Below are 18,942 nucleotides of genomic sequence, written 5' to 3'. Positions count from 1 at the left end.
CGCCTCTGGAAAAGAAAAGCCGGCATTTGGTGTTTGCGCTTGACGCAAAGAGGTCTACTTCTGGTACCCCCCACTTCTCCACAAGAAGGCTGAACACCTCTGGATGGAGTTCCCACTCTCCTGGGTCCACTTTCCTTCTGCTTAAAAAGTCCGCGGCTGAGTTCTCGGCTCCTCTTATATGAAAGGCCGATAGGGACTTTGTTGTGCCTTCCGCCCATTGAAGGATCCGCCCCGCCAGTCGTTGTAGTGGAGGATTCCTGGTGGTACCCTGGTGGCGAATGAGTGATACTGTTGTCATATTGTCTGAGAAGATCCTCACATGTTTCGCCACTAATCGTGTTTGCAGGCTACGCAGGGATTTCCATACAGCTTTAAGCTCCCTAAAGTTCGATGAGCTAGCTTTCTCGTGAACGTCCCAGGCCCCCTGTACATAACCGCCTTCAAAGTGGGCCCCCCACCCTTTGGCGCTGGCATCGGTCGTGATTATTACGGCCGGGTCCAAATTCCAATCGGATGCCTGAGACAGGTTGTCCGACGACACCCACCAACGGAGAGAAGCTCTGGCTTCCGCAGAAATAGGGATTGTCTGATCAAGCGAAGCCTGCAACTTGTCCCAATTCCGGAGAATTAGTGACTGGAGTCCGCGACTGTGGAATTGGGCCCAGGGGACCACGCCGATGCACGAAGTCATTAGTCCCAGGATCCGCATTGCGTCTCTTATCGTTACCCTATGTTTTTTATATAGGTTGGAACATTCCTCTATGATAAGATGTTTTCTTAGGGGAGGAAGGGACGAATTTTGTAGACTGGAATCCAGAATGACACCCAGGAATTTCTTCCTGGTTTCTGGCTCCATGTTGGATTTTGACTCGTTAACAATCCAGCCAAGCTCCTTAAATAACTGCAATGTGGACTCCAAGTGTGATCTCAGAGTAGATGGGGAATCTGCCACCAACAGGAAGTCGTCTAAGTAGGGGATGATCATGACACCCTGGTTTCGTAAGAAGGCCACCATTTCCATCACGACCTTGGAAAAAATTCGCGGAGCCGAGGAGATTCCAAATGGTAGGCAGACGAACTGGAAGTGGCGGATTTCCCCCTCCACCCTCAGCGCAAATCTCAGAAATTTTTGTGAGTTGGCGTAAATAGGGATATGAAAATAGGCATCCTTAAGGTCTATTGTAGCCATTACGTTATCCCTGGCAATTAAAGGAGTTGCAGTTCTAATGGTTTCCATTTTGAATCTCCTATATTCAATGAATTTATTCAGTTGTTTTAAATTGATAATGGTGCGGTGGGAGCCGTCTGGTTTGGGAACCAGAAAGAGGGGGGAATAGAAGCCTTTTCCCTGTTCCTTCTTAGGGACTGGGATAATCGCGCCGAGACCCTGCAGGTTCCGTATGCCCTCCAACAGAGCCTGTTCTAGGCCTGGAGACTGGGTTGGGGTTATCATAAACCTGTCCGGGGGGCGGGATAGTAGCTCGATCCTGTACCCCTCCGCCACTAGGTGCAGTACCCACTCATTAGTTGTAATACTACGCCAGCTATTGGAATAGCGAGCCAGTCTACCCCCTACCGGGCCCGAAAGTATGGGCTGAGGGACAAAAGTTAAAGTCTTACCCCTTCCGCCCTTTGGATAAGACCATCTTCCGGTCTTTCCCTTCCCGGCGTACGTAGACGAGGGATGAGGGGTGAAGGGTCTCTTGGGTGGTCTGGTGGCAGGCAGTCCGTGACTCTTGTCAGCTGCTTTCTCCAGCAGACGATCCAGGTCTGGTCCGAATATACGCCCGCCCCGGAACGGTAGGGTACATAGCCTATTTTTGGACGCAGCGTCCCCTGACCACTCTTTCACCCACACTGCCCTTCTGGCGGTGTTCGATAGGGCTGCCATGCGGGCTCCGAGGCGGACTGTTTCCATCGAAGCATCTGCCAGGAACCCTGTTGCCATTCGCAGCAGAGGGATGCCGCTTGCGAACTCCTCCCTAGGGGCTTTTTGGTCGACTAGGGCTGCGAATTGGTCCAACCAGATTGCCATGGAACGAGCCACGGAAGTGGCCGCGATGTTAGCTTTCATGATGAGACCGGAGGTGGACCAGGCTTTACGCATGGATGTGTCCACCTTATGGTCCAACGGGTCCTTTAAGTGGGATGTATCCTCAAAGGGCAACCCGGACTTTCTGGATACCATGGCAATTGCAGTATCGACTTTAGGTATCTCGTCCAAAAAGGACACTTCATCTCCCGGAAATAACAGGCGTTCTTTAAATTCCCTGGGGATTAGCGGAGCCTGATCCACGCTCTCCCACTCATTTAGGATCAGCTGCTTGAGTGTGGCGTTTACGGGGAATGAAGATTTTTGTTGCGGGAGTAACCCCGCGAACATATCCTCCTGGACTGTGCGGGGTTGCTGCACGTCTTCCTCCACCTGCATGGTCCTGCGTACTGCTTTCAGCAGTTGATCCATGTCCGCGGTAGAGAAAAGATATTTCTTGTCCTCCTGCGTCACTTCCCCGTCAAAATCCACATTTTCCGCTATGTCGGAGTCAGACTCAGACACCGCCGGAACCGACCTGCGTGTAACCCCGGAAGGCCCAGGTTGGAGGTCCGAGAGGGAGGACTGCACTTCTTCTCGGACGACTGACCGAATTTCGGCCATAAGGGAAGTTTTTTCCTCCTGCATAATTTTCGCGGAGCAGGTAGCGCATAGCGTTTTGGTGCAGGAGTCGTCAAGTTTGGTTAGACATACTGGACATTTTTTACTCCTGCGTCTAGCCTCCCTTGGTTTTTGAGTATCCCTGTCCTGTAAGACAAGGGAAACTCTGTTAGTGGGGAAGTGTATGTAGTGCAGGTGTAGGTTGGTCCACTGGACCACTTACAGTTAGGAGGGTCTCTGGGTCCTCTCTGGTCGACATCTTGCGCCTTGCAGGAACGCTTCCTGTGCTTAGGATCGTTCCTTAGCGTGGAGAAACACCACCAGCTGATGCAGGGGCAGCGGATTTTTGAATTTGGCGCCGGCCGCGCCAGGCCACGCCCCCTTTGCGGAGCGTCCGACGTCACCGCGCTGTATCCGAAGCCACGCCCCCTGGAGCGCTCCTGTCGGCCCTGGACCCGGAGATGGCGGCCGCCGCCGCAATGACGGCCGCAGTGGTGCCGGCAGCCCGTACTTGGACCCCGGCCCACCGGAGATGGCGGCCGCCGCCCGAGATGACGGCCGCAGTGGTGCCGGCAACCCGTACTTGGGCCCCGGCCCACGCAGTCCCCGGAAAGCTCCCAGATGGGGTCCTTCCCACTGGGTTTGCCGGGGCTGCCCGAAAGATCCACGCCGCCGCTTCGCCGGTAAGTCCTCCTCCGGCATGGGACAGCGTTGCTGGAGTTCTGCCGCTGCTGTCCTGAAGGGACAGGAAAAACACTGGTGTTGGTGGAGGGGAGGTGCTTTTTATATTCTGCCTCTTCCTGTCCCTTCAGGTCAGCAGGTGAGCAACCTCCAGCGTATGCTGTCATGATGTCATGGGGAAATTGTTGTTCAACCTTATCAGCAGCTCTCGGCGGGTAGTGCTGAGAGCATTGTTTCCCCTCGGAGAACAATAGGAGCTGAAAGCAGATAAGAGCCCTCAAACTCTTACCTGCTTTCAGCTAAGGCTTCATTTGCACACTTAATTGCTCTAAGTAGCTACTTAATAGTTTATGCAAATGATCGCTCAGAGCTGTCAGTCAGGCTGTTGTTTGAGCGGTAAGCGGGCCTTGTAAATGGGCCTTATCTCCTCTCCCCGGGATCTATCTTTCTCATATCTATCTCCCGTTTGCTTCCATCCCTTCTGGTTTTTGGACAGTAAAATAACGCAGTCTGGAGCAAATTGTTGAGCTGAGCGGACTTGGATTGTGCCAGCCAATTGAATACCAGCCGGCTTTAGTAAATCCTTGCAGCCCCGTAAAGTAAGTCTGGGTTCACACAGGGCGTTTCTTGTGGCTTAGCCGCAGCGAAAAACTGCAAGACTTCCACCAGGAAAGCGCTGCTCCAAAACCCACGGCACTTAGCTACAGGTTCGGCCGCAAGCCCTCCCATAGAGGAGAGCGTGGCTGTAACGGAAAAAAAAAGGACCTGCTCGCGCCACAGCGCCAGTGTATGCCGGCTTAGCTGTGACAGAGGCGCCGGCCCGTGTGGACGAGATTTCTGAGAAATCTCACCCACATGGCCAGCTAATGCAAGGATTAGCGGTCACAGGCGGATTTGCCGCAGCGAAATTCCAGACAGTATTTACCGCGGCAAATCCGCCCTGTATGAACCCAGACTAACAATTCTATTCTGCAACATTGTAGCAATCATCAGCTGCAGCCCCCAACAGCGAGCGGCTATGGGGCTGAGGATCGCAGACCGCCTTCGCCTGTATTGGGGGTCTCTCACCCCAGCGCTGTCCGTGTGCGTATCTGCCGCGCAGCAAGTACACAGTGAATCACATTTGCTGCGTGCTGACAACCCTGTACACCATCTTGGTTTGCATGCCGCATTACTTTTTGCATGTGCAATTTGCGCACCGTGGGTGAGAGGTAAAACTGCAAGTCAGGGCTCATTCGCACAGGCGAAAGCGTAATCGTACTCAGAGGTGCAGGACTTCTTTGCGCTCTGAATGCAGCCCGATCCTGTACTTTCCCCCACTGCTGACCCCGTTTGCATCGGCATAGGACACATCCGCAATAGGCGTGGCATTCTAATGAGTAGGCGGGCCAGCCTAATTAGTCGCTGATGATATCGATTAATACGGCAAAATTGTATTGTGAATAGCGTAATTTCATTCGAAACAAGTACGCACCGCGCAGACGCCTATGGAGTCTCGGGTGCGCAAAAACGGGCAAAAATAGAGCATGTCGTGTATTTTCATGTCCGGTAAAAATGCGCCGCAGTAAGTAAGCCAATATCAGTGAACCCATTGAAACCTACGCGTTTTAATAGTGGCGGTACCTGCGACCTATTTTCTGCGCGCCAAATCGCCCGTATGAAGGAGCCCTTAATGTCAGATTGGTGCTGCGCATTAGGCCAGGCTCAGACCGACGGATTCCAATTGCGCAGGCATTGAAGGGCGCGTACTTCAGCTTTTTTCGTACACACTTGTGGATATGAATTGCGTATTCCGCGAGAGGAAAAAAATAAAATCACAGCGTGTTCTATTTTGCCACGGACGGCCTCCCACATATGGAATCTGGTTCAGCCATGTAAGCCCAGCCTTACGCGATAAAATACGCTCATGTGTGAAAGGTCATAGAGCTCAACCAGAGGAGCGCGATAACGCGGGGAAGAGAACCGACTTCATTTTCACTTTTTTTAGGGGGTGCAAAAACAAAATAGGACCTGCCCCATCTTGTGCATATCTGCGCACCAAAGAGCCCCATTGGGGAGGCGTGCACACATATCTGCCCTTTCGGGTATGCGCTAAAGCTGCCTATAACCGCGATCACTGGCGCCATATGAAGCGGTTTAGCTTTTTCTATCAGGGTGATTTCCCCGCCGTGTAAACAAGTATTGCCCGTGCAAACACGCTCTGTATTTCTGCGCAGCATGAACCCTAAATAGACTCATTCACTGCGAAAAAAAATTGCGCAGGAGCGAGCGTATTGCATAACATGCTTGTCTGTAAAAGCCGTGTCGAAATATGGCTACAAATCGCATGTATGTGAGGCTGATGGTTTCCAGCGGGGTCTTCACATGAGAGGTCTTGTAGGCCGAGAGAACCCATTGGAAACCATCAGCTTCACATACATGCGATTTGTGGCCCGTATGAAAGAGCCCCCAGGCGGGGTTCACACGGGACGAAAGGGCCGCAGAATTTCCATGCGGCAGTTCCACCCGCGGCTGCCGATCCCGGGATTAGTCGGCTATGTGGATGAGATTTAGCAGAAATCTTGTCCGCACGGGGCAGCCAATCCGTTGCGGAAAACGGACATGCAGCGCGGAATTCAATTTATGCGGCATGTCAATTCTTTTTTTTTTTGCCGCTGCGGTCTCACTTCCCTCTATGGGGAGAGAAAGCCACAGCGGGTTCTGAAGCTGCGTCTCTCCCGCAGAAGTCACACAGAATATCGGTGCGGTCATTCCGCGCCGTGTGAACCCAGCTTATAGTGCCAAACTGTGGAAGGGGGCTCAGCCTATTGTAGCTAAACAGTGACAGGGGGGCACAAAGACCCAACAGGCACTGAACAAGGTCAATGACAAGAGACATCACAGCAAGGAGCGAAGCAGAAGGGAGGCGGTCAGATAACCCCATGCATATCGCTCCTGGCGTCCTATGTGCTTACTTCTGTATATACGATTATGTATCTGTGGGAACATGCATGTATCATCGGCCGTGTTATCTGCGGGATGATTGCTTTATTATTTGGAGTCCTTCTATATTGTAGGATTGGGTTTCAGCAGGCGGCCCTCATCATGGGGGTTACCTGGGAATATGGGATGTATTCTGTATCATCCATTGTGGGTGATATTATTGTGCTCTGTACATGCGCTGAAATAAGATTTGACTAAAGTTTTAACTGACTTATTGAAGTAGTGTACAGCGGCCCCGCTCTGACATGGAAGGGTTAACAGCTGATAATATAACCCTAACACAGAAACGAGCCCTAACCCTAAACCTCCAACCCCAGCATTAAGTAGAACCCCACGCTGCTAGGACCTGTGCTGCACACAGCCAATCAGCACCGTGTGGGCGTGCACTGGGCAGATACAGACCAGCACTACCTCTCCACCCATTCTGCTGGTGGTGACAAGATACAAGAATACCCATTTGGCCAGATTTCTGAAACATCTGCGGTGCATTAATTTGCCCTGGTTTTGTGCAGACACTGAAGAAGCAGGGAATACTGGAAGAATTCAGCTCTTAAGCAAGAACAGTGAGTGCAGCTCTGGAGTATAAAACAGAATGTAACTCAAGATCAGTGCAGGATAAGTAATGTATGTACACAGTGACTCCACCAGCAGAATGGTGAGTGCAGCTCTGGAGTATAATACGGGATGTAACTCAGGAGCAGTACAGGATAAGTAATGTATGTACACAGTGACTCCACCAGCAGAATAGTGAGTGCAGCTCTGGAGTATAATACCGGATGTAACTCAGGAGCAGTACAGGATAAGTAATGTATGTACACAGTGACTCCACCAGCAGAATAGCGAGTGCAGCTCTGGAGTATAATACAAGATGTAACTCAGGATCAGTACAGGATAAGTAATGTATGTACACAGTGACTCCACCAGCAGAATAGTGAGTGCAGCTCTGGGGTATAATACAGGATGTAACTCAGGATCAGTACAGGATAAGTAATGTATGTACACAGTGACTCCACCAGCAGAATACTGAGTGCAGCTCTGGAGTATAATACAGGATGTAACTCAGGATCAGTACAGGATAAGTAATGTATGTACACAGTGACTCCACCAGCAGAATAGTGAGTGCAGCTCTGGAGTATAATACAGGATGTAACTCAGGATCAGTACAGGATACGTAATGTATGTACACAGTGACTCCACCAGCAGAATACTGAGTGCAGCTCTGAAGTATAATACAGGATGTAACTCAGGATCAGTACAGGATAAGTAATGTATGTACACAGTGACTCCACCAGCAGAATAGTGAGTGCAGCTCTGGAGTATAATACAGGCATTAACCTACCAGTGACTCTAAACGTATAACTGTATTAAGAGATGTGAAAACAGAGCTCTGCTGAGAGTTGTGATTTGACATCAGTTTTATTTCATTGCATTTCTAAACAGGACAGATAAAGGTACTAATGGGAGTAATAGCATGGCATTCTAGGACATGTAGTCCTACAACATCCTGAAGGGTATAGGATAAAAGCTGAAGATACAGATGAGATTCTTGCGGGCAGCACTGGATTGGTCGCGTAACATAAATTGGCTCAAGAAATCTAAAAGATACTTAGTGAAAAGCACCATTCTTTACCCTGCTGGCTGACTTTCTCATAACTGCGCAGCTTTATTTATAAACAAGGCTTGGAACAACGTTAAGGCTTTGTCTGTGTCGTAAGGCTGAAAATTAACGTTTTCCACCAGAACATTAAAAAAAAAAGTCCTGCTCTTTCTTCCATAAATTCAGACAAAAAAAAAATAAAAAAAAGGGGGAAAAATGTCAGATCACTGATTGCTGAAAATAAAAATCAGGAGTGTGGACAGAACAACGTCCCAATACCGTCATCCACCACAAGGCGTCACTATAATCCAACTTGGCAAATCAAAACGTTGAAAAATACAAGTTCAACATTTCACTATTAATATTTTATTAAAAGGATCAAATACTTTGTTTTTTGAGATTTCAGCTATTGAAAAAAATACACTTCATAAAAATTCACTTTGACTACAAAAGATACATAAAACAAAATAAAATGTTAAATAAAAAAGTGAGACTTCAAAAATGTAGACTTCTGTAATCTATATTATGTCATCTATGTGATGACTTCATTTGTTCTAGATTATCAATACTGCACCTAATTGGAAAAACCAGGAAGTGGAAATCTTGAACTGCTCCCTGGGGGTGGGACTATGCAGGGGAGGAGCTTAGATGACATTGGCCAACCATGATTGTACTGTATCTGCAGAGGCGTTGATCTCAATCACTGAATCACATATAATAATAGGGATTTTCTTAACAGGGTTGTGCAGTTGTAAACTATTGATGGCCCATCCACGGAACGGACATCAATAGAAGTTCAGCGGGGATCTAACACCTGGGATGCTGATCAGCTATTCACCAGGCCCGTGCACGGAGCTTCTGCAGGAATTCCAGGCCATTGACTTCAATAGGAACTTTGCCTGTAATACCAAACCTTGCCACTGCAGCGAGAACAGAGCTGTTTGCTTCCTGCAGACGTAAGCATGGGCACAGCTGACCAGCAGAGATCTACCACCAGGGACCCCTGCCAATCTACTATTGATGGCGTATCCTAAGGACAGGCCATAAATGGTTTACAACTGGACAACCCCTTTAAGAGTAAATGGCATAGATTGTTGAGAGGTTTAAGCAATATCTTGAGGAACTGTCCAATAAGACTCCAGCAAGTCTGTGATCAACTAGAATTTAAGGTTTTGAGGTCAGTTAATGGGGCTCCCTGCTGGTTACCGGAAGCATCAACTGAGTAGTGTCTTGGTCAGAGGAACAGACATGATGTTAAAGGCATTCTTCAAGGAACATTCCATAGAAAACTGGTTGCTGGTCAAGAAATCCTCAACTAAGAGGAGACGTTAATTACAGATGAGATATCAAAAAGAAAAAAAAAAAGGCATCGGAGGAGTTTGTTGTGTTGGTCACTCATGGTCTCTTTGGGAGGGGTGCCTGCGTCGCTAGATGTCCCATCCTCCAAACTCTTCGTTAATGGCAATGTTCGGTTATGTCCACCACCACCGCTTTCTTCCAGCTAAAAAGGAAGTAGCCAGTGCCGGCTCCGGCCGCCACCGCGATGCACAGGTAGGCGTTGTAGCTCATGAATATTAACATGAGGAAGTAGCTGACCACTACTTGGACGATATGAAGAAAAGTCTGGAAGACGTGGGGGAGGCTCACCATCTGCTGCCTGCGGGAAGGAGATGTGAAGAACAAGTCAAGATAAAGAAGGGGGTGTCCACATTCTGCTACCAGGGGGCTCCTCTGTCAGATCCGACTGTGGGGAGAGGGGGCTGCTGCAGGACAGGATGCCCAATCTAAGCAATGGCCTCTAGTGGATGACTAGTGTGAGCGCCACCGTGGAAGGACTGATGGTGCCATAAACAGAAGGGTGGATTTATTAAAGGGCGAGCCTAGCCCATGTCTTACCCCACAGTCTTGTGAGTCTCCATCAAGGTGGTGCCGTTGGGTCCTGGTACTGGCATGGAGTTATAACGGATACTGACTTGGGACTTCCTGAGGAGGGATTCTCGTGCGATCTTCAGCCCCTCATACAACATCGCCAGCAGAAACACGGCCACAAAGGCACCGGCCATTTCTGGAAAGAGATGCAGATTAGTATGTGCCATGATCTTCGCCCAGATGACAGATATCCTGTAGGGGCTTTATAGTTCCCGACTGCTGCAAATACCCCCGAAATGACAAAGTGCCAGTCAGAAGCAAAGACAAAGCCCACCCCTTTAGTTCTTATAAACTGGTAAGTATCATGTGACTCCTCAGGGATAAAAGCTAACCCACTGTTGGGGTAGAGGAGACGCTTGTATGGCTGCTTTGCTTATCCCAATAAGGGCCAAGTGTCTTAAAATATGGCGCAAGATTAAAGCTCCTGCAATGCAGCAGGAACAGGTCGAGTCCTCAGTTGTCAGACAGCTGAGGATCCGGAGGAGAAGGCAGAAGTGCTATGTAGTGAATTCGTTATTCGACCCGGCCATCACGTGATTGCCGAGTGCTCACTGGCACAGCAGAAACCTAGCTATCTCAAATGAGCTCTTCCAGTGACTACTGTCACTTCAGGGGGATGTTTTCCATTGGGGCACCTAAGGATCCCCAAGCTATGGTAGAAATGAAAAAAATTTTTTTTATGACAATGCGAATGACCCCCAGGAAAGAAATGCAGCAAAAATAATGTGATCGTTAAAGAAAAAAAAATAGGGCCATAAAATCACAAGGGTAAAATCCCTAAAAAGTGTCTGGGCCTTTAGGAGCAAAACACCCTGGTTCTTCAGCGGTTAATGGGTTATTAGTATTACCAGCTTGTAAAGTGATGGCACATCGCCAGAATATGCCATCACTTTATGACTGGTGTGGGTCTAACTCCTAGGACCCCCAAGGGCAGCAGTGCCAATGTAGCACAGTGTTCCCTCTTGGGTTTCTCCTGCACTGCAGCTGCGTAAGCAAATGTAGAATATACCCAGGCACTTGAATGGCGCCGTTGCCAGCAGGTCCGCTCAGAGCCCTCGGACGCCGTTGCCAGCAGGTCCGCTCAGAGGCCTCGGGGCGCCGTTGCCAGCAGGTCCGCTCAGAGGCCTCGGGGCGCCGTTGCCAGCAGGTCCGCTCAGAGGCCTCGGGGCGCCGTTGCCAGCAGGTCCGCTCAGAGGCCTCGGGGCGCCGTTGCCAGCAGGTCCGCTCAGAGGCCTCGGGGCGCCGTTGCCAGAAGGTCCGCTCAGAGGCCTCGGGGCGCCGTTGCCAGCAGGTCCGTTTAGAGGCCTCGGGGCGCCGTTGCCAGCAGGTCCGCTCAGAGGCCTCGGGGCGCCGTTGCCAGCAGGTCCGCTCAGAGGCCTCGGGGCGCTGTTGCCAGCAGGTCCGCTCAGAGGCCTCGGGGCGCTGTTGCCAGCAGGTCCGCTCAGAGGCCTCGGGGCGCCGTTGCCAATGGGCCCACAGACATCAAGAACTGGGAAGCCCAGGCTTTCAAGCACTCAATTTGGGGGTCAGCCGTTACCAACAGCACTGTGATTTTCGAAGAGTCACGAATGGAGGGCGAAAGGGAGAAACATATCAAGCCAGCCCTGGTCGGCAAACAGTCTTCCCCTTGGAAGCAGATGTCCCCACTGCACAAAAAAACTGCAGATAGAGACCAAAAATAGGTCTCTAGTCACCTCCGAACCACCACTAAACCCCGATACTTGGAAGGCAATCATGCTTGGCCACGAGTGATAGCCTATGGTGACAATAGGGGCCACTCGAATAACAGCGTTAAAAATCATACGCAAGATAAGCTACCCGCCTAGCCACGCCCTCTGACTCCTCCCCCTTCATTTGTAGGCGTGGTGACCCAAGGCTGAAAAGGTTGGGAAACGCCGACATACGGTATGACTCTCATATGACGGTTCACAGCGTTATATAGTATACCGTGGGACGCACGGCGCCGACTCTGAACACTCACCTCCAGGCGAATTGATCAACAGCCCCGAGAACAGAAGCTCCACATTCTCATATCCAAAGTAAAAGACCATGGGCTGTGCAGGAAGAGAGGAGACAGTCAGCGGTCATCTCCGCCACCCATGAGACCCCACCAGTAAACACAACCCCCCCCCCTCCGAGTCTCTGCCCAGCTTTCCTAGGCTCCCGAATTGATGAATTTGCATCTACACATGCCCTTTCTCTCATACTGCTACATAACACTGAAGAATTGTCATTCAGGGCACTGGGAAAGCTGGATGTATACCCTTCCCCGCCATGACAGTAGTTCACTTTGTTCCATTTCTTAGAGGGCAGAAAGGCTGCATGACCCACAAGTACGTCCCGCTGGTATATGGCGCCGTCTTCCCTGTAAATGGTGTCAGGAGTTCTATGGCACTCACCATCATGTGCATACCTCCCCCACCTCCTCCATTATGGTGGTGCCCAGCAGTGGTGGGTTGGTGGTGACCAGCGTGGGAATCAGACGTGGGCATGGCATGGTGGTCGTGGGACATTTTGGAAACCTTCAAACAGCTACTTCCCTGTCAACCCTATAAAGAAAACACAAAAGCTTTAGAAACAATGTAGCAAATTCCAAGTACAGCAATATAGAAGTAGATACAATGTAGCAACCATCGGCTGAGTGAGCCTGGAAAGTGGCAGAAATGTGCTCCGAGAAGTAGTCGCTCCCCTTTCCCCACTCATGAGCGCTGCAAAAAGCTTCAAATCATGAGCAAAAGATCCCGGACGTACCCCCAGGTCCTGGTCACGATGTTCCATATCTAACTCTCCAGCCCTGCTAATGCATGTGTGATCCCTACAAGAACATGGCGCTCCAGTGTTGTCACCCGTCAGGCGCAGCCGCCATTGCCAAGAGCAGCCCTTTCATTTCTGCGGTGCGCCACAGTAGTTGTTGTTGTCCTGCATGTTGGTATAAGGGGCAGACGGCACAGCAGAGCAATCTAATTCATCTTATTAGAGGAGTATCTGTGCAGACTGCGGCCCCCGGGGACGGCCCAGGTTTCTGTGTTTGTGTTTTACCGGCACCAACTATGGAAGAGCTCTCTGCAGCCGATGAGTTGATATCGAAAAAGTAGAGACAACTTGTCTGGTGTGGGGAACTTCCCAACGGAGGATCAGATATTGCGCTAAAGGGCGATGCAGCATATAAAACTACTGAGAAGAGCGTGTAAGTGCCATTATACAGCACAAACCTAATACAGAATAACATTGCCCCAAGTATGCTGAGAGTTGTAGTTCCACAAGAGGACAGATTTGCTATGCAAAGTACAGTAGCTTAGAAAAGTGCATAAACATAAAATCTACAACCGAATGTTAACTGGAATCAAATATTTACAATATTCATTCTCCTCCGGTTTACCTCTGTATCCATAAAAAAAAACCCTGAGTACTCCAGAGCTGCACTCACTATTCTGCTGGTGGAGTCACTGTGTACATACATTACTTTATCCTGTACTGCTCCTGAGTTACATCCAGTATTATACTCCAGAGCTGCACTCACTATGCTGCTGGTGGAGTCACTGTGTACATACATTACTTATCCTGTACAGATCCTGAGTTACATCCTGTATTATACTCCAGAGCTGCACTCACTATTCTGCTGGTGGAGTCACTGTGTACATACATTACTTATCCTGTACTGGTCCTGAGTTACATCCTGTATTATACTCCAGAGCTGCACTCACTATTCTGCTGGTGGAGTCACTGTGTACATACATTACTTATCCTGTACTGCTCCTGAGTTACATCCTGTATTATACTCCAGAGCTGCACTCACTATTCTGCTGGTGGAGTCACTGTGTACATACATTACTTATCCTGTACTGATCCTGAGTTACATCCTGTATTATCCTCCAGAGCTGCACTCACTATTCTGCTGGTGGAGTCACTGTGTACATACATTACTTATCCTGTACTGCTCCTGAGTTACATCCTGTATTATACCCCAGAGCTGCACTCACTATTCTGCTGGTGGAGTCACTGTGTACATACATTACTGATCCTGTACTGCTCCTGAGTTACATCCTGTATTATCCTCCAGAGCTGCACTCACTATTCTGCTGGTGGAGTCACTGTGTACATACATTACTTATCCTGTACTGATCCTGAGTTATATCCTGTATTATACCCCAGAGCTGCACTCACTATTCTGCTGGTGGAGTCACTGCGTACATACATTACTTATCCTGTACTGATCCTGAGTTATATCCTGTATTATCCTCCAGAGCTGCACTCACTATTCTGCTGGTGGAGTCACTGTGTACATACATTACTTATCCTGTACTGCTCCTGAGTTACATCCTGTATTATACTCCAGAGCTGCACTCACTATTCTGTTGGTGGAGTCACTGTGTACATACATTACTTATCCTGTACTGATCCTGAGTTACATCCAGTATTATACTCCAGAGCTGCACTCACTATTCTGCTGGTGGAGTCACTGTGTACATACATTACTTATCCTGTACTGATCCTGAGTTACATCCTGTATTATCCTCCAGAGCTGCACTCACTATTCTGCTGGTGGAGTCACTGTGTACATACATTACTTATCCTGTACTGATCCTGAGTTATATCCTGTATTATACTCCTGAGCTGCACTCACTATTCTGCTGGTGGAGTCACTGTGTACATACATTACTTATCCTGTATTATACTCCTGAGCTGCACTCACTATTCTGCTGGTGGAGTCACTGTATACATACATTACTTATCCTGTACTGATCCTGAGTTACATCCTGTATTATCCTCCAGAGCTGCACTCACTATTCTGCTGGTGGGGTCACTGTGTACATACATTACTTATCCTGTACTGATCCTGAGTTACATCCTGTATTATACTCCAGAGCTGCACTCACTATTCTGCTGGTGGAGTCACTGTGTACATACATTACTTATCCTGTACTGATTCTGAGTTACATCCTGTATTATCCTCCAGAGCTGCACTCATTATTCTGCCGGTGGAGTCACTGTGTACATACATTACTTATCCTGTACTGACCCTGAGTTACATCCCGTATTATACTCCAGAGCTGTACTCACTATTCTGCTGGTGGAGTCACTGTGTACATACATTACTTATCCTGTACTGACCCTGAGTTACATCCTGTATTATACTCCAGAGCTGCACTCACTATTCTGCTGGTGGAGTCACTGTGTACATACATTACTGATCCTGTACTGATCCTGAGTTACATCCTGCATTATACTCCAGAGCTGCACTCACTATTCTGCTGGTGGAGTCACTGTGTACATACATTACTTATCCTGTACTGCTCCTGAGTTACATCCTGTATTATACTCCAGAGCTGCACTCACTATTCTACTGGTGGAGTCACTGTGTACATACATTACTTACCCTGTACTGCTCCTGACTTACATCCTGTATTATCCTCCAGAGCTGCACTCACTATTCTGCCGGCTGTTACAGGAAACAGTCAGCAAGCTTGCTGAGAACACCCCAACAGCTGCGCCCCTATATCGCAGGGGAGTACTTTTTTTATTTTTACACATTAGCTGCCCACGGAGACATATCCCAGGATGCAAATCACCAGACACAGTGCAGACCCTGAACAAGCAGGGAATGCTGGGAGATTTCTGGTTATTCCTCACATTTATTGGAGTAGGTGGTCTGATGGCAGCCCCTCCCCCCAACCTTGCTGTGAAGTACACGATATGTGCCCCCCTCAGACTGGATCTGGCGGCTGCTCGGTGACGGCACAGCTGGCGGTTTATCTCTATAATGAGATTATACGCGACATGCAGGGAAATGTCAGCCGGTGCCCGGGGCGCGTACTCTGCTGCGCGGGGCGCCTGGCAAACCTTAATTGTTACAGGTAATCGCATTGCAGATGGACCAAATGTAATTTCTTACAAATTAGTGAAATTATGCGCAGGTTTCACTTTTTCCTGTTTTTCTCTTTTTTGGGCGTTTTATATTTAACTATACAAGGTGTGTGTATTTAAAGGGGACCCGTCACATATAGCCCGCACGGAGCGGAGAGGAAACAACATGTTATCACGCCTTGGATGGCCATCAGTTGTTTCTGACAGCTGCTGGGAGCTGCAAGGATCAGTTAACTGTTTAGATGCCACGGAGAAAGATGACTAAATATTCAGTGGTGGGGACCCCCTTCCATGCCCCATCAGCACCCCTCACAACACGATCAGGGGGTACCGATGGGCTAGCATGGCAGACAGAAGCCTACTGAGGGATGCCAGGGCTGCCATACATCGATTGGGAAACATTGCTATATACTGCAGTACTGAAGTAGTGCAGTGTATAGTACAAGCGAGCAAATGATCTCAAGTTCAAGTCCCCTGTGGGACTAAAGAAAAAAGTGTAAAAAAATGTAATAAAGTTATTTTTTAACAGAAAACGAACATTTAGCGTTCACCCCCCCCCCCCTTTTCCCCATAAGGGTGAATTTATCGCATGAGTTTAGCGCATTTGAAATGGGCAAAACTCGCAAGAAAACAGAAGCCTTCCGAAGGGTCTATTCACAGGGGCGATAGAGAAATCGCAGCATGTCCTATTTTTGGATGATATTGCCCAATTTTAAAGGGAGCGCAAAAAAAAAAAAAAAAAAAAAGACGTCGCAGTGGCACGCAGATGTAATGGTCATCGAAATAAAATGTGATTTCTGCACACGTGAAATGTTCAGCGATGCAATTTTCTCACAAATCACATCGCAGTCGCCGTGAAAATTGCGTTTGAGTGTCTCAGTCCAAAACCGCGCTGACCGGTGCGAATACGGCCGAAAAACGCTAAACAATTAAAAAAAATTGGCATCACAATATTCATCCCGCACGGCACAGGCAGCGAAAAGGAAAAGACGGGCAGAATGTCGCAGTTGTGTTTTGCTGGATCCCCCCCCCAAAAAATTCAATAAAAAGTGGTCGAAAAGAGGAGCCTCCCCCAAATCGTACTACTGAAAAGCTAAGGCTCGCCCTGCAAGACCCCCCCCCCCCCCCACAGTCCAATCGCCGAAAGAACCAAAAACTTCAGACTGACCACAAAATCATAAAAATAAATGAAAAATAATACTAATAATCGTTGGATCGGGCAAATCTGAACGGTAATCATTCGGTGTAAACACGGCCGACGACCGAACGCACACGAGAATTCGTTCACTTCTTCGCCGTTCAGTTCATACAGGCATAAACACAATTGACGGCTCGTTCGCACGCCGCTGCGTGTAAACGGCGACCGTTTAGTCATTCGCTGCTATGGGGGATGGCAACGACTGAACATATACAAGCGGTACAAACAGGCTGCACAAGCGAACGCTTCTCATCCGCCCGTGTGAACGACTTACCCCTCTGTAAGAGGAGGGGGCAGCAGCCCCCCGGGGTTGGTCACATCCTACCGAGCGCAGCAGAATAATGGCGTGTTTACGCTGTCTGGACCCCCTGTGATAAAGTATACACAGTCCTCATCCGCAGCGTCCGGTCACCGACCGCTGCCCAGGATGTCTACAGTCTGCGCTGCTCAGGGACGGGCGGACAATAAAAGGGCAGCTCTAGAGAAGACAAGGCTTCAGCAAGCAACGGGTCACAGCCAGACGCGTGACTGCACCGCTCCACAAGGTTACAGCCGGGTGCCAGGATTGCATAAACTGGGCATTGATGGAGGCACGGCAAAAATATTGTGCAAGCGAGGAAACAAGGGACGAACGCTGAAAATAGATTTTTTAATAACCCAACGAGGAAAGACGGAGCATTTATCACTGGGAATTCGGAGATTACCACATTGTCCGTATACAAGGACTACAACCCCCAACGGATTTCATGTTTGTATTAGTTCTGCAATTGGAAGGACCTAAAAGTAGCTCTATGTTAATAAGGGAGACCCACAGGAGGACCCAACATACTCAGAATTACATGGGCAGCCTATTGATTTCAATGGGGATCATGCAATACTTCATTTGGCCTGTGGAGGCACTGCAGAAAAACTGAACACTTGCTACTGAGTTTCCCCACAGATTAGAATTACCAGGGATCACAACAAAAGAACAACCCCTGAGGGCATCGGACTGCCCGTGGGGCCTTCTAAAAGGGATCGTCCAAAGTGGCCATGCCCTCTAAATAAATCTATTTTTAGTTTGTAAATAATTCTTGCACTTTTATCTTCTTTTGGATATTTTGTTAAAGGCCCACACACACCGTAATAGTGACCCTAAGTAGTGTACTCCCCTATATGCAGTGGGCCAGGAGGAGGAGATTTAGGGTGCTGTTTGCAGGCTTTTCAAGCTGTAGAGCCGCTTTAGTGGTCCCTATATCCAGGGCTGGCCTTCGGTTAGACGGCATCCTGTGCGGAAAGTTTTAGTGATCCCCATAATAATAAAAACCAATATGGCCTCATGTCCGCGGGCAGATCGGATTCCCCGTACGCGAGCCTGCAGCGCAATCCGACCCTGCCTGCGTCCGAGGACACTGTGGGATTCTAGTTACCCGTCCGGGTCTTAGGCAGGTCTTCTCTACTTCACTGCGGATGTGTGTGAAAGCACCAGCCGCGCCGCCGCACATGCGCAGGGGAGTTTTTTTTCCCTTTTAAACTCCTGCTCTCCTGCAGAATCCGTGGCCCGTCCGCAATTCAGTTGTGGACGGGCTGCAGACCGGACGGCTTCCATTGTCTTCAATGATAGCGGTCCGTGTGAGATCCGCAGTGAAACGGATCGCGCTGCGATTTGTTTTCTGGACCAAAAGTTCATCAAATCAAATCCGCATGCTTCATTTCCCTTGCGGACGCCCGTGTATCCCTGTGGGAGGCTTGATTTGTGGATCTTCCATGCGGGTGACCCTCGTAGATTCTGCAAATCAGATCCGCCCGTGAACATTGGGCCTGTATGTTGTACTGATAAGGCAGTCCGCCTATATTCTGTTTGTGCATAGAGCAGCAAGATGGCTAAATACCCACAGAAGAACAGCTCAGGCAATAAATACAGTACCAGAACCAAGCTCATAACAAGAACAGAGCCAAGCTCATAACATAGACACGGTATCAGCACAAACCTCAGTACATAAATACAGCACCAGAACCAAGCCCATAACAAGTACAGCCCAAGAGCCAAGCTCATAA

General features: G+C 49.0%; 1 protein-coding gene across 2 annotated transcripts in view; it reads right to left on the bottom strand.

The window, feature by feature from the left end:
* Positions 1-7,713: 7,713 nt before the first annotated feature.
* The window catches only part of SLC31A1 (solute carrier family 31 member 1), a 33,609-nt gene continuing 22,380 nt past the window's right edge, over positions 7,714-18,942 (bottom strand). The window contains exons 2-5 of one of the 2 annotated variants that reach the window (XM_066580093.1): positions 12,242-12,391; positions 11,824-11,896; positions 9,810-9,978; positions 7,714-9,570 (exon numbers count right to left, since the gene is read on the bottom strand). In XM_066580093.1, the coding sequence (XP_066436190.1) occupies positions 9,369-9,570; positions 9,810-9,978; positions 11,824-11,896; positions 12,242-12,355 (558 nt within the window). In that variant the 5' untranslated portion in view covers positions 12,356-12,391 and the 3' untranslated portion in view covers positions 7,714-9,368. Of the gene's footprint in view, positions 9,571-9,809; positions 9,979-11,823; positions 11,897-12,241; positions 12,394-18,942 lie in introns of both variants that reach the window. The other variant, XM_066580094.1, reaches the window with a different exon arrangement.

Source organism: Eleutherodactylus coqui, chromosome 10 (assembly GCF_035609145.1).
Source record: "Eleutherodactylus coqui strain aEleCoq1 chromosome 10, aEleCoq1.hap1, whole genome shotgun sequence".
NCBI lineage: Eukaryota > Metazoa > Chordata > Amphibia > Anura > Eleutherodactylidae > Eleutherodactylus > Eleutherodactylus coqui.
Note: the sequence above shows the minus strand (reverse complement) of the source record. Positions and strands in the feature narration are given on the sequence as shown.